At 46.6% G+C, this 16,129-nt stretch overlaps 2 protein-coding genes across 2 annotated transcripts; both read left to right on the forward strand.

The window, feature by feature from the left end:
* The first annotated feature begins 6,367 nt into the window (after positions 1–6,367).
* On the forward strand, positions 6,368–7,739 carry LOC141031607 (transcription factor Y1-like). The gene is made up of 3 exons (XM_073506220.1): positions 6,368–6,500; positions 6,657–6,786; positions 7,535–7,739. The coding sequence occupies exons 1-3, from the start codon at positions 6,368–6,370 to the stop codon at positions 7,737–7,739; spliced, it is 468 nt and encodes a 155-aa protein (XP_073362321.1).
* Positions 7,740–12,616: 4,877 nt separating this feature from the next.
* LOC141031605 (galactoside 2-alpha-L-fucosyltransferase-like) lies at positions 12,617–15,422 on the forward strand. The gene is made up of 3 exons (XM_073506217.1): positions 12,617–13,833; positions 14,504–14,541; positions 15,109–15,422. The coding sequence occupies exons 1-3, from the start codon at positions 12,722–12,724 to the stop codon at positions 15,420–15,422; spliced, it is 1,464 nt and encodes a 487-aa protein (XP_073362318.1). The 5' UTR covers positions 12,617–12,721.
* Positions 15,423–16,129: the final 707 nt, after the last annotated feature.

The following is a 16,129-nucleotide window of genomic DNA, read 5'->3' on the forward strand; positions in this document are numbered from 1 at the left end:
AAATCATTTTAGTGGGTACTGGAAATTTTCTTAGCCCACATAAATATTTTCAGTTCGATCAGACGCTGAAAAATTTCGTCGTGAATAGTGAAAATCAGCTTTATGGTTACTTTATGGAAAGCCACCTTTTGGGGCTTTGCTCCAAAAGATCTTGGGGATGACATGGATGGATAGGAGCCATTTTTTGGGCCCCTCATGGGGGTGTGGCCGACCACATGGGGTATCCCCCCTTGGGGACCCTCTTGTTCCTTGGTTTCACTCCTAGGTCCTTGTGGAAGGACTTCATTCATGTGCATTTTGGGTTTTTTGTGAAACTACCCTACCCCCTTGGGATTTCCTATAAATAGAGGTGGAGGGGAAGCCCTCCACACTCATCCCTTGCTCTCATACACATGCCATGCATTATCTGGCTTCTTCTCTCCCTCCCACGAAAAGAGTTTCATAGAGCCGTAAGGCTGTCTGGGTTCCGGCAGGAACTAGTTCTGGACGGCGAAGCCCTGCCAGATAGATGACACCGTATGTGTGCAACTCTGTAGAGAGATCGTAGTTTCGGTCTTAGTTCGTGAGTGCCTCCCGAAGGGCTGTCCGTGTGACCGTTCGAGTTTCGAAGGTCCTCCCGAAGGGCTGTCCGCGACACCGTCCGGGGGGCTGTTCGACCGCCTCCTGGAGGGCTGTCTGAGGAGCAGATGAGGGTATACATCCTCGCGGTTGGGAGGTTGTAAATCCTAGCTGCGGGGATCTGCACCGCCGATCGTCATCGACTCTACTTCCCGCTGCGCTACGAGTCGGTAACGAAAAAGATCAAACCATGTATGCAGTCTCCATAGTGGTCCTGGGCTGGTGCGTAGGTCGAAATTTTTTGTTTTCTGCTGCGTTCCCCTACACAAAACCCCCAAACCCCCCCCTTTCAAAAAAAAAACAAAAACCTCAGCTCCTGCCAGGTGCTGACGCGTGGATGCCAATCGGTCCCGGTTGGTGGCACCAACCGGGACCAAAGGCCCTCCTGCCTGGGCTCCCCGCACCAGCCACGTGGACGACCTTTAGTCCCGGTTCGTGTAAGAACCGGGACTAAAGGGCTAGGGCATTAGTAACGACCCTTTAGTCCCGGTTCCTGAACCGGGACTAAAGGCCCTTATGAACCGGGGTAAAAGCCCCTTTTCCTACCAGTGCAATACAATACGTGCCATGCTTCCCCTGCTATCTCTAGGAAAGGACACCTCAAGATTGAACCCAAAGCTAAGCACTTCTCCCATTGCAAGAAAGATCAATCTAGTAGGCCAAACTAAACCTATAATTCGAAGAGACTTGCAAAGATATCAAATCATGCATATAAGAATTTAGAGAAGAACCAAATAATATTCATAGATAATCTGATCATAAATCCATAATTCATCGGATCTCGGCAAACACACCACAAAATAATATTACATCGAATAGATCTCCAAGAACATCGAGGAGAACATGGTATTGAGAATCAAAAAGACAGAAGAAGCCATCTACCTACTAGCTATGGAACCGAAGGTCTGTGGTAAACTACTCATGCATCATCGGAGAGGCAATGGTGTTGATGAAGAAGCCCTCCGTGATCGAATCCCCCTCCGGCAGGACGCCAGAAAAGGCCCCTAGATGGGATCTCACGGGTACAGAATGTTGCGGCGGTGAAAAAATGGTTTTTTGGCTCCTATGGATGTTTTCATGGTATAAGACTATATATAGGCAAAGGAGCTAGGTCAGGAGACCCTCGAGGGGCACATGAGGTAGGGGGCACGCCCTACCCCCTGGGGCGTGCTCTCCTGCCTCGTGGCCGCCTCGTTGCGTCTCCGACTTCATCTCCAAGTCTTCTGGTTTCCTTTTGGTCGAAGAAAGATAATCACGAAAGTTTCATTCCGTTTGGACTCCGTTTGGTATTCCTTTTCCGTGAAACTCTAAAATAGACAAAAAAAACAGAAACATGCACTGGGCTCTCGGTTAATAGGTTAGTCCCAAAAATAATATAAAATAGCATATAAATGCCTATTAAACATCCAAAACAGATAATATAATAGCATGGAAAAATAAAAAATTATAGATACGTTGGAGACGTATCAAGCATCCCCAAGCTTAATTCCTGCTCGTCCTCGAGTAGGTAAATGATAAAAACAGAATTTTTGATGTGGAATGCTACGTAATCTATTTATCCATGTAATTTTCTTTATTGTGGCATGAATGTTCAGATCTGAAAGATTCAAAACAAAAGTTTAACATTGATATAAAAACAATAATACTTCAAGCATACTAACAAAGCAATCATGTCTTCTCAAAATAACATGGCCAAAGAAAGTTATCCCTACAAAATCATATAGTCTGGCTATGCTCTATCTTCATCACACAAAATATTTAAATCATGCACACCCCCGATGACAAGCCAAGCAATTGTTTCATACTTTTGATGTGCTCAAAAATTTTCTATCTTCACGTAATACATGAGCGTGAGCCATGGATATAGCACTAAGGTGGAATAGAATATGGTGGTTGTGGAGAAGACAAAAAGGGAGAAGATAGTCTCACGTAAATTAGGCGTATCAACGGGCAATGGAGATGCCCATCAATAGATATCAATGTGAGTGAGTAGGGATTGCCATGCAACGGATGCACTAGAGCTATAAGTGTATGAAAGCTCAAAAAGAAACTAAGTGAGTGTGCATCCAAATCGCTTGCTCACGAAGACCTAGGGCATTTTGAGGGAGCCCATCATTGGAATATACAAGTCAAGTTCTATAATGAAAATTCCCACTAGTATATGAAAGTGACAAAATAGGAGACTCTCTATCATGAAGATCATGGTGCTGCTTTGAAGCACAAGTGTGGAAAAAGGATAGAAACATTGCCCCTTCTCTCTTTTTCTCTCATTTCTTTATTTGGGCCTTCTCTTTTTTATGGCCTCTTTTTTTTCTTTCTTTTTTTTCGTCCGGAGTCTCATCCCGACTTGTGGGGGAATCATAGTCTCCATCATCCTTTCCTCACATGGAACAATGCTCTAATAATGAAGATCATCACACTTTTATTTACAACTCAATACTTAGAACAAAAATGACTCTATGTGAATGCCTCCGGCGGTGTACTGGGATGATGAAGGAATTATGAACGATGGCTTTGCCACAAATACGATGTCAACTAGATGATCATGCAAAGCAATATGACAATGATGGAGCGTGTCATAATAAATGGAACGGTGGATAGTTGCATGGAAATATATCTCGGAATGGCTATGGAAATGCCATAATAGGTAGGTATGGTGGCTGTTTTGAGGAAGGTATATGGTGGGTGTATGGTACCGGCGAAAGTTGCGGCTGTTTTGAGGCTGGCAATGGTGGAAGGGTGAGAGTGCATATAATCCATTGACTCAACATTAGTCAAAAAGAACTCACATACTTATTGCAAAAATCTATTAGTTATCGAACGAAGTACTACGCGCATGCTCCTAAGGGGATAGATTGGTAGGAAAAGACCATCGCTCGTCCCCGACCGCCACTCATAAGGAAGACAATCAATAAATAAATAATGCTCCAACTTCATCACATATCGGTTCACCATACGTGCATGCTACGGGAATCACCTTAGTTGGTGGATTCTTCTTGGCCAGATCCTCAAAATCTCAATGCACACCACCAAGCAGTCCTCGAGGCGCTTCTCCTTCACCGTGGAGTCGACCCTAATGGTAGTTGTGTCGTCAGAGGAAGCCATAGCTGCGAAATCAATCAATGTTAACACATTTCATCACACAATGAAAAAAATATAAGAATCAAACATCAAAGATTACTTCTAAGCAAATTCATCATGGTGGACACTCTCGCGGATATTTGGACCTTCGGTGATAGTCGAGCTGGGCGAGCCCTTCACGTGTTATGAAGGTATAACAGGAAGAGCTCACCAAGATCGACCATTATCCTGAAAAGTCGATTTTTTCCTCCGAGAACAACTCTAATCGACCGCCGATGATGGTCGCTCTTTCTCTGCTCGTCCTACATGAGAAATATCATAGAGGAGGAGCAGAGGAAGGGCGTCCCCCCTATGACAACATTCGATAACATCTCTCATCTATCAAATAAGGTGGACACTCGATCTGGTGGTGGTATATATGATGGACACTGTCTCACAGGAATTTGAACTTTCGATGATAGTCAAGCTGGGCGAGCCCTTCATGTGTTATCACGTTATAATAGGAAGAGCTCACACAGATCGACCATCATGATCAGAAGTTGATTTTCTTCCACCAAGAACAACTCTCATCAACACACTCTCAAATATATATGGTGGACACTCTCTCCTGTGGTGGTATATATGGTGTCGTGCATACGAAGATCTATGGGACAGACAAAAGCCGCTTTGCGGTTCGACTAGGGAGATCAACAAGCACAAAGAGCAGAACTAACAATACACACAAAGATTGAGCTCAAGTACAAGGAGCACTGCTTGCCTGCAAGGATGCACGGGAAGTGCAGCTACGCGTGTAAATGAGTAAAGTGTCGACCTCTATAAAGGTAGCCGTTTGCCTCCTTTTATAGATGAACGAGTCACAGTGGAAAAACAAACTTTACACAAGGTAAATAGTGGCTACAATGCTATCATACCTAACTCGGACGGGTTAGGACAAAGGCATTAAATGCGCCGTGAGGTGTCGTGCTCGGACGGGTTAGGACAAAGGCATTAAATGCGCCGTGAGGTGTCGTGCTGGTGTTACTTGCCGGCAAAGATTGTCTCTCCTTCTGAGTCGTTTACCTAGCTACCTCATATTATCTGGACACGCCACCAGGACGGGTGTCATTAAAGTTGGTTGTTTGGCAGCAAGCTGACACGTGCTAACTATCTAACTATTTAAACATGTCTTGTTACTTGTCCGTGGGCAAGGTGGGACTAAAGTTTCCCTGGAGCCCGATCTTTACCTAGAGCACGACTCGGCAAGTGTTTATGTGCCAAGAGCGGCCCTCGGTACAGGTGCGGTTGGATTATAAATTAAAAAAAAGTGCCCGGTACAGGTGCGGTTGGATTGTAAATTAATAAAAAGTGCCGGCACCCATTCTTTAGGATATGGATTGCCATCATAAACATTCTCTGTCCGAAGATGAAGATTCATAGTGACAATACATATTCTTAATATTGAAGAAAAGCTTAATGTGGTTAGACTATCAAACTATTTAAACATCTCTTTTTGCTTGTCGGTAGGCGTGGTGGGACTAATGTTTGCCAAATCTTTGTTGAGAGGTGCTCTCGGCAAATAGGTGCAACCGTGATCATGTCGTTATTAGCCGCCGGATGTGCCGCATGGCATCTTTGGCGTGCGGCGGCTTCTTGGCTCCCGGCAAATAGTGCCTTTGCCGAGTATTGTCTTTTTGCCGAGGTCTACTCTTGGCAATATCATATGTTACTTTACCGAATTTCCGTGGTTTGGCTCTCGGCGAAGAGCCTAGCATCCGGCGTATACGAAAATTCCAGTAGTGACAGATGCACGTAGGGATGTAAATGACAAATAAACGGCGCCTGCAAGTCCTGAGATAGCTTTAGTTAGCTTGATAGTTCAACCCTCCCCCCCCCCCCCACACAAAAAAGGAACATTATTGAACTGTTAGATATAAGTGGGTTTACGGGATTAGCCGGGTCCTGTTTAGATTGCTAGGTGCACAGGTTGATGACTAATGCTATTAACTCTTGAACAAAAAAAAATAGTGATTTATTACTCGATCCATGCTTCTCAAACTTTTGTTCTGATTACTCATCTTCGTACAAACTTGTTAAACAATCGTACCGGGTGTACTAAACTTGTTAAACCTGGCTTTCATCATTTCAACTCGGTTACGTACTGCCTAGATGGAAAATGATGCACGCAAGTTGCAGAATCAGACTTACAGTCCTTTAAATAGTACGTACAACAGTTGATTAATCTAGTGAAAGCGAAGTTTTGGCGAAGGCGCTAGCTAGGGAACATTGACTAGTACGAAATAACCACGTACGAAAGCGACCGGTGTGTATAGACCACCGATGATGTGTGTGGACAACGTGGTCGCTCGCGAGGCCACGCAGGTAACAGTGACGAGTCTTTGCGCCACGGTGCCTCCACTGCCAGCCAGCCACAACACCGCCACGGCGCCACTCCCCGGACATCATCTGGTGGTGCTATGTGATGGCGCTTTGTCTTACGCCAGCGAGAGATTGAGAGTGATCACTCGTACGTAGCTAGCTAGCTAGGGCTCTCAGGACTAACATATAACGTCACTTGTTAATTGGCTCAGCAACTAGTATTAACCTGGGCTTGGATCAAGCTATAATGAATCTGTAACCCGTCCCTTGATCGCACACACCTTTCAATTGAACAGATCTATCGATCGAGAGGATGGGGAGGGCGCCTTGCTGCGAGAAGGTGGGGCTGAAGCGAGGAAGGTGGACGGCGAAGGAGGATGACACTCTCGCAAAATACATTGCTGGGCACGGCGAGGGCTCATGGAGGTCTCTGCCCAAGAATGCGGGTAAATATGGCATAAGCTGTTTTGCTTGTTCAACTTAATTAGTTGAATCTTCAAGATCAGACAGACTACTTAACTAGCTATACCTTCATGACTAACATGAGGGAGTACTACAAATATGTTAATATGTTCCAGCTTCCCATTGTATTAATACTGCAGAGCTACTGAGGTGTGGCAAGAGCTGCAGGCTACGGTGGGTCAACTACCTGAGGGACGGGGTGAGGAGGGGCAACTTCTCTAAGGAGGAAGACGATCTCATCGTCAAGCTCCATGCTACATTAGGCAACAGGTACGGGCCTTGGATTACTCCACCATTAATAATATATATATATATATATATATATATATATATATATATATATATATATATATGGAAAATCCTTACTACCATCTGGCATATTAAGATCCCAGTTTTGCAAGGGGGTGATGTACTTCTATCGTCTTTATTTTCTTCGCATAGGGCATGTACGGTGCTGCTGTCTTAGGAGTGTCAAGTAGGATAAATGCCGAGATGGAGGAAAGAAATAATAAGAAAAGGCTTGTCTTCTCTTATTTAAGAGATGATATCTTAACACAATATATCTCATCATGTTTATAGCAATAGCTGGTTATTGAAGATATGGCTAAAATATAACCCATTGTAGAAAAATATTTTTGTCATCTCTAAATTACAGGCAACACTTGATATAAAGATTGTCTTATCAACCATTGTGCATGCCCTTATTAAGGGGATTAAGATTCCAAGAAGGTTTGAAGTTACCTTTTTAGTAATGGCAGGATTCTTACATTCATTAAGAATAAAATATTTGCTCGTAAATTAGAAAAAACCGAGCGAAAATCAAGTTGCCCAGTTGATTATGAAAAACTAGGTGAAAAAACATCACAACCGCTGAGCGGCGTATATAAGGTACCTCACTCACACCATTATAATGAGGGTTTTGCCGAGACAGCGCACACGCGTCATCATCATCGCTCCTCCCCAAGATGTGTCATCTCCATCCCTGAACCTTGACAAAATGACTTTGACTTCGCCGTAGGCGATCATGGACTCAACCCCACATTGAAGAGGCCTTATGGGGCTATATGAAGATTTGCATCATGACTCAGACACCTGCAACTAGACAGCCCAACTCCATCTCTGAGAAGAGCCGCAAAGGAGAACTAGGCACGGCTGCGCCGCAGAAGATCATTGAAAGAACCACCTGCTGCTCGTCATCGTACGCTACCAAGCCCCGCCAGTAGATCTTTGACTTCACGGCAGCAAACCAGCCGAGACAATCTCACAGACACATTCGAGAGGAGCGAACTACTTCAACTAATGTCATGTCTCTGACATTGCTCCCAATCATTTTTGCCATAGAAGCCCTGATGCCAACACCTACATGGAGAGCAACCTCATTGCCCACACAACACGAGGTCAAACACGCTCGATGCCGCCGAAATCTCTTGATCGCCGCCCTGACCTTCATCTGCCAGGCTGTGCCCTACGCAATCCACCATTGCCACCTTTCGAGGCCGCCACCCCAACATGCCACCACTCGCACTCGAGTTGCAACGTCACATGACCCGCAACCAATGCTGCTTAGGGAAACGACACCTAGACCATGAACGCCACACCACATCCTAGGCCTGTCAACCCGACATGCCACCACACACTCTTGACCGGCAATGACGTACGACGCAGATGATCGCAGTGCACGCTGCTCAAGACAACCACACGCAGACCACGAACGCTACACCCTATCTGGGGGCTCCTCCCAGACATACTGTCCAACCGCCTCTGCTAGGGCACGTTGACCGGGCTGACAAACCTGCAAACCAATTATCCCAAGATTTCCACGGAAGCGAAGGCCAAGCCGCTGCACCGCCTCATGGAGCTTCCTCGCGCAATGCTTTCGAAGGTCGCCGCCAAGGCACACATCAGCCGTTTGGGGCCGCTGCCCTGGCCTCCACCAGGAGAAACTGGTCGCACTAAGCACAATCTAGCTCTCCCAAGAAACATACCCAAGGAGGAAACGACGAAGGTGCTGCCGTATCCCACTCCGGAAACCATCTGGAGCTTAGGTTTTTACTCGGAGAGCCCAAGCCCCTAGTAGAGGAAGTGGAGTTCCACGGGGATGCCTCCAAGAAGGGAAACAATGCCCGAAAAACTGCCACCATCGACGGCACCCGATAGTTATGTTATGGCTTTTGCTTGGAACACACCAATACCTACATAGGCCTGCAGATCTGGACAAGTCAAAAGCGTCGGGATCATCGGAGCCGGTCCCCCTAGGCATCGTGACTTTTGTCGTCGACGACAGAGCTCAACAACTCTAGCACCCACAGGAGCACACCTCAAGCTACCCGTGAGAAGCCAGCGCACAAGCTGGGACTTCAACCGGACATGGATCGGTCGGATGAGCCCATCCCGGCCAGCACCACGACGAACAAGCCATGGGCCCGGGGCCCCCGCTCCAGCTTCCTCCTTGCAGCCCTAGCACCGAACACCGTCCGACAGGCCACTGCAGCTGTGGCGGATCCAGGAATTAAACTTACCTGGGGCAAAACATTTAAGGTCTAAATTTTTTGACGTACAAATGCATGCCTGCTCAACCAAACCTCATAAAACTCAAGTACGAAGCTAGATGCTCTCAAAATTAACATAACCAATAATCCGTAATAGTTCACCATTCCGGATAACTAGATAATGTAACAAACAAAAAAACACAAAATACAACACAAACATCAAGATAACTACTATCTCGCTGCTTGAATGATCCAGTCCCTAGCCGAAAATGTCCAACTCCATGTCTATAACTCACGTCACAGTCGCAAACATTGACTGAGGAGTACTTCCTGTTCAGGAAACAAAGCTTGTATTTCTATTTGCTTTGCATATTAGAAGCTTCATTAGACCTTTTAGATTCAGTATATAACCGAGAGAGACCCAAATAAGCAGCAATTGATTTTATTTTCTTATGGATTCCCTACATTACAACATCAGGAGGTTCAATAATTGGCTACAAGCCCATAAATTTAGGACGCTGACAATGCCCACACGTGTGGTGGGAGTAACACCCGCCGACACGCCCTATAAAACACAGATTACGTCACGTCACCGCACGCATGCATATGGGAATCTTTTTGAATTTCTAGTTTTTCAAATGTTTTATCTCTTAAATTAAAAATCCGATTGAAGATCCATTTTCACCATTACATCCATCGTGACGAGATCTTCGAAACTAGATCCCATATCAATATGTTTCGACGACTTGTTTTGGGGCTAAAAGTTGTCATGTCTATTACACATGAATTGCCATGGTATTTACACTGAAGTTGTCATGATATGTTTCAGCTATTTTTTTTCTTCTACCTTTAAATGTAAATTTTGGCATATTATAAAACGGGAATTAAGAAACTAGGCTTGCTATGAACCATAAACTAAAATTGCCATTGTGAATTACTTAAATTACCATGATACATGCACTAAATTTGACATGGTTCATAAAAAATAATTTCCATGCTCAAAAGTGGAATTGCCATGGTCAAAATACTAAATTTGCCATGATGGATACTCAAAATTGTCATGATGCATGCATTATATTTGTCGTGGTTAATTACTAAAAATTGACATGGTCAATTAATAAAAATTGCCGTAAAACGTAGTTGAAAATACAACAGTAGCTTTAAATCTAGAAGAAAAACATAGATAAAACATGTCATGACAACTTTAGTGTAAACACTATGGCAACTACAGTGTAAACATTATGGCAACTTTTGGTCAAAAAATCGTCGAAACATATCAACATGGGATCTAGTTTTCAAGATCTCGTCAAGACAGATTTAATGATGAAAACGGATTTTTGATTGAATTTTTTAATTAGGAGATAGAACATTTTTAAGCCAAAACCAAAAAGATTTTTGCTGATGTCATCTGTTTTGACGTGGCAAAAATGGATGGTAATGAAGGCGTGTGAGCCATGTTACTTCGTGCCACATGTGTGGACGTTAACATTAACGTAAATTTAAGGTTGATATGGGGAAAAATATATTAGATTGGACCGTTGAGTATACCTGCTGCGTTGCAAATTGCAACTTGACATTTGTGCGAGCTGATGTTGTTCCGCTGTCAGTCCTGCCTCACAAGTTCCACGTATGCCACACCGGGGACTACTTATCGTTCTCCCATTCGCTATGTGCCCAGCGTCCTGTGGGGCGAACTTCTGTGTCCGGCGACGGCGACGACGACAACTAGGTTAGGCGCTTGATTGGAGATTTTTCGGGATTTCCTGCTACATGGACGGCACTCGACATATAAGATATCGAATTTGGGCTGCAACTGGGCTGCTTCTATGCCTTTTTTACTTAAGTCTTAGACCACGTTACAAACGAACAATTTTCCTGTTGCATATCCATGCAGTCACATTGTCCATGCCATCCAAAATCGGGGTTGGACTTGGCCACTTGGAAAGTTGGAATCACATCATGCAGTTACCCGGGGCGGCCGACGATACCCGCCCCTACAGTGGCACCACCCCTGACTGCAGGAGCTACCTCACCAGATCCATCGTCGCCTAGCACCAGAGACATTGCACAGGGCCGCCGGACCCGCCTATAGAACAGCGTTGCCGACCGGGCCCATCTACAGCACGACATCACATCACCTCCTCCGCGCCATGTATGCCCCACCTTGCAGGCCCTCGTAGCACACGGAGGTCCCCGACCGCATCCACTCGCCGAGGCCGCATCCAGTGCATCACTCGGGATCACAAGGCCCCCGTCCAGTCCCATAATTCACCGCGATCACTGGTGCTACCACGTCTATCAGGCGCGGTTATAAGCCGCCATTAAGGAGATCAACCAAGCAGTGGATGAAGTTAAATGCCAAACGAAGGCGACGAGGAGGAGGTTGGCAGCATCGCAACAGCCGTGGCACAGCCCCACGATGTGCACACAGTTTCCGGGGCTCATGGTCGGTCAGACATGGCGAACGGACGCAGACGATTATTTAGACTAGGTTAGAGTATGGTTTAGTTAAAAAATGTATGAAATGTAATGAATGTGCTCCGCTTTATACGAAAATCATCCAATTTGCATAAAATTCGTTCGGTTTCCAAAAATGCAGTTTGAAATATTTATGCATAGCTTTGAATTACTGGCTCCCGCATCAGTGTCCGTGGACTGGTCACCCTGATCAGCGGATGGATGTGGTGTCCGGTTTGCGGGTCAGCATGGAAGATGCCGTTAGTTCTTGAACTAAAACCTGGGAAAATATTTTGAAACCTAGAGCAGGGAACAGTATAACTGTAGGACAAACGTCAGCAAGACTCCAAAAGTTGGCGAAATAGATAAATCCCGAACATTCGAATTTTAAGCATGGCAATCCGAACCTTTTCATGGCAACTTTAGTTAAGACGAGATTGATAAACATGGCAATTTTCTGACAAAAGAGATAAACTGGAACAAAGTTGCCCACCTCGCAACAACTAAATTTGCCATCGAAAAATGTTCGGGATTTATTGGGATCCAAAATTTGATCCCGAGAAGTTCAGAATTTCTTTGTTTTACTAACTTGTTGTGCATGTGGTACCTCGAAACTACTTTACTACCGAGACTTTTGTGTCCCATCCTTGCACGATGGTCGGTCCGATGGTGCGCTACACTTTATTTTATAGATGGATGGTTGGGTATGTAGCATCGTGCTAAAGTTCAAAAGTTCGTGCAATGAGCCTCCTATGCATAACAGCTCTCATGGCACCTAGACCAAATGTGTTTTTTTCTTTCAGTTTTGCATCTTCTTCTCGTATTTTTTTCTCGGTTATCACCTTTTGATAGTGGAACCCAATCCATTTTTTGGATCGATGTAAAAAACTTCAAAAGAAAAGCCTTCTTTTCTTTTTAGTAGCTGACGGGTCAGTCAAATTTCCTCTGCAGAGAACGTGTCTGCGCCAGCCACAACTCCATCCCATGACAAGCTTCTAGGTGGACTACTCTCGGCGTCATTCCAGGAATCCACCTGCGAGAGCCGATACAAGTCGTCCCTGTACCGGAAGCCATCGTCGCTCCCGCTCTCCCCGTACCTCGTGAAGAAGCTGCGGAGGTACGAGGCGTACCACAAAAAGTGCGGCCCTGGCACGCAGCGCTACCGGACGGCCGTCAAGCAGCTCCAGGCGGGGCGCAACGCCGACAGCTCCGAGTGCAAGTATGTGGTGTGGTTCCCCTTGAACGGTCTCGGCAACCGCATGCTCGCCATCGCCTCCACCTTCCTCTACGCGCTGCTCTCCGGCCGGGTCATGCTCGTCAATGTGCCGCAGGAGCAGGAGGGACTCTTTTGCGAGCCCTTCCCGGGCACCTCCTGGGTGCTCCCCGACGGGTTCCCGGAGGGGAATCCGATGAAGCTCTACGCTGGTGCGCCGGAGAGCTACGTCAACATGCTCAAGAATAATGTGATCCAATACGACACACCGGCGTCATCCCTTCCGGCACACGTGTACCTCCACCTCGAGCAGATCGGGCAGAGGCTGTCCGACAACATCTTCTGCGACGACGACCAGCGGCTTCTCGGCAAGTTCGGCTGGATGATACTCAAGTCCGACAGCTACTTCGCGATGGGGCTGTTCCTGACACCCATGTACGACAAGGAGCTGGCGAGGATGTTCCCGTACAAGGAGGCGGTGTTCCACCACCTCGGTCGGTACCTCTTGCACCCGACCAACAGGGTGTGGGGGATCGTGAGAAGGTACTACGAGGCATACCTCGCGGGGGTGGATGAGAAGATCGGGTTCCAGATCAGGATCTTCCCGGAGAGGCCGGTCAAGTTCGAGAACATGTACGACCAGCTCACCAGGTGCATCAAGGAGCAGCGGCTGCTGCCGGAGCTCGGAAAGGCGGAGCCGGCGGCGAACGCGTCTGGCGATGGGAAGGTGAAGGCCGTGCTGATCGTGTCCCTGTACTCGGGATACTACGACAAGATCCGGGGCATGTACTACGAGAACCCGACCAAGACAGGGGAGATCGTGGCGGTTTACCAGCCGAGCCACCAGGAGAAGCAGGAGTCCGCCTCCAACGAGCACAACCAGAAGGCACTGGCGGAGATCTACCTGCTCAGCTACTGCGACAAAATCGCCACGAGCACCTGGTCCACGTTCGGGTATGTTGCCTACGGCTTCGCCGGCGTAAAGCCGTGGATCCTGCTCCGGCCGGACTGGGACAAGGAGATGTCCGACGTCGTGTGCGTCCGGTCCACGTCCGTTGAGCCGTGCCTGCACTCGCCGCCCATCCTCGGGTGCCGGGCGAGGGAGGAGGTCGACGTGGCCCGTGTCAAGCCATACGTCCGGCACTGCGAGGACGTCCGGTCCGGTCTCAAGCTGTTCAATAGCTAAACATGGAGCTAGTATCGTGTTCTGTTTCGCTCCATGTTGCGAAAACGGCATAAGTACGGTTTTTCTAAAGTTGTCTTCTTTCCCAACTGGAATAATTAGGTGTTTGGGGTTGTCCTTCAATTCCTTTCGTACTGTATTCAAACTGGAAATTACTCCATCCGTGAGTAAATGAAATTTCGAAACTCAGATAAAGTCTGATTCATAGCGCTCGCCAAATCACCACGAGCGTCAGATCACATGCCTGCTCACAAAGAAAAAGAGTCATGTATGCATAGTTTTTACACGCCCGGCGATAAAAGAACATCAGTCCGGCAGTCCCAGCTTCCACGCTCCAGGTGACGTCAGTGTTGCGTAGGCCGCTTCCGTCTCGTTCCCTCCCTATCCTCATGCACCTCACTTCCTTTCTGCGATGATGAGCTCATGAAGGGTTATCAAACGGAAGGAGATCCAAAATGGTATAACATAAAGGACATCCTAGAGAAATATTTCGCTTGTAACACTAGAAAAACACACATTGCCTAGTAAGAATATGTAAGCCAAGTGCTGAAACTAGGGTTTTTGGCTTATGCGAACCCAAGCCGAGTATGCACCTGAGGGCACACAACGAACATGCATGACTCGGCGTGTATGTTGTCAACCCAGTGACCTCGGCTTAATACAAATACATGGCGTACACTCAGGTAAGCCGAACTTTCCCCGCCGAAACACTCGGTTTATATCTCAACTCAGGGCAAACCGTACCTGCCACGTGGCCCGCACGCCGCCCGCTGACGGCTCTGTGATGGCACTGTCGGTAAGCCGAGTACCCGGTATAATACACTCGGCTTACGGAGCACAAAATACAAATATTGCAAGAAATAAAATTGGTGAGTTGGACTTATAACTATTACTTGTTGCATTTCTTTTCATTTCCCCTATTTCTCACACATTCTATCTACGTTAGTTTTCATCGCGCTATCGATCTCATTTCATCATTGTTAGAAAAAACAAAGACACGTACTCGATCTACCGAGGACTAAAAGTAATCGCACGAAAACGACACAGAGATTTGTTAATGGGATTCACCGATTGGGATATATAACACCACTTGAAAGGTGATAGTTGGGAAGACTCGGAGAGCTGAAAGTCAACCAACAAGCCGGAATAGTGATATGTGTGTTGGCATCCTCGAATTTAACACACATATCCTTGTAGTTTGCGATGACATCCTAGAATTCCATATATACGTATACATTGTGTGGTAGAAGGTGCTAGCATCATTTTCGAGGTTATGGCTTCCACCGATGACGTAGCTTCCTCTAGGGTCAACTCCACACTCAAGGAGTCATGCGGCATTGAGGACCGCTTGGCGACCCTCCTTAAGGAGAACCCGCAGCTCATCCGTATTAAGTTTTTTGTCGATCTGCCGACGAAGGAAGCAACACCTAAGGAGGGTGTCAACCCTTTGCCACTGACTCCAGCGACCACCATTCCCGACGATGCTTGCTCCTCCACTGAGACGGAGATCCCCACCATCTCCGACTCCATGTTTACCGGCTTCACAGACTACCAGTCTGATTAGAGCTCCGTTTTAAGAGGAGCCTTGTTAGATAGTTTGATGCTGATGTCGTGAATGTAGTTGCTGATGTCTATTATGAGTATAACTTGAGTAGAACTTGTAATGTTGTATTTGGGTATATGAATCATTAATGCTTATGGTGGCTATGTTACTTGTGGTCTTCTAAACTTCTGTTGATTCTCCTGTTTTGCTTGTTCAAATCATATTCTTCTATTGGTAGATGAGGTGATTTTTCTCCACTGCGACCCGTCAGCAGGTGCTCTCAACATGCCGTCTTTCTCACGGTCCTCTCTGTGCCATCGCATCAACTTGGCCTACTCTTTGTTTCCAAACAGGCGTTTCAACCGTGGTATTATAGGAGCATACCACATCACCTTGGCAGGAACCCTCTTCCTGGGGTGCTCGCCGTCAACATCACTAGGGTCATCTCGTCTGATCTTATACCGCAATGCACTACATACCGGGCATGCGTTCAAATCCTCGTACGCACCGCGGTAGAGGATGCAGTCATTAGGGCATGCATGTATCTTCTGCACCTGCAATCCTGCAGGGCACACAACCTTCTTTGCTGCATACGTACTGTCGGGCAATTCGTTATCCTTTGGAAGCTTCTTCAATATTTTCAGTAGCTTCTCAAATCCTTTGTCAGGCACACCATTCTCCGCCTTCCACTGCAGCATTTCCTTTTGACTTTCTCAATTGGGGTACAA

The sequence above is a fragment of the Aegilops tauschii genome, unplaced genomic scaffold (genome assembly GCF_002575655.3).
Source record: "Aegilops tauschii subsp. strangulata cultivar AL8/78 unplaced genomic scaffold, Aet v6.0 ptg000547l_obj, whole genome shotgun sequence".
NCBI classification, from domain to species: domain Eukaryota; kingdom Viridiplantae; phylum Streptophyta; class Magnoliopsida; order Poales; family Poaceae; genus Aegilops; species Aegilops tauschii.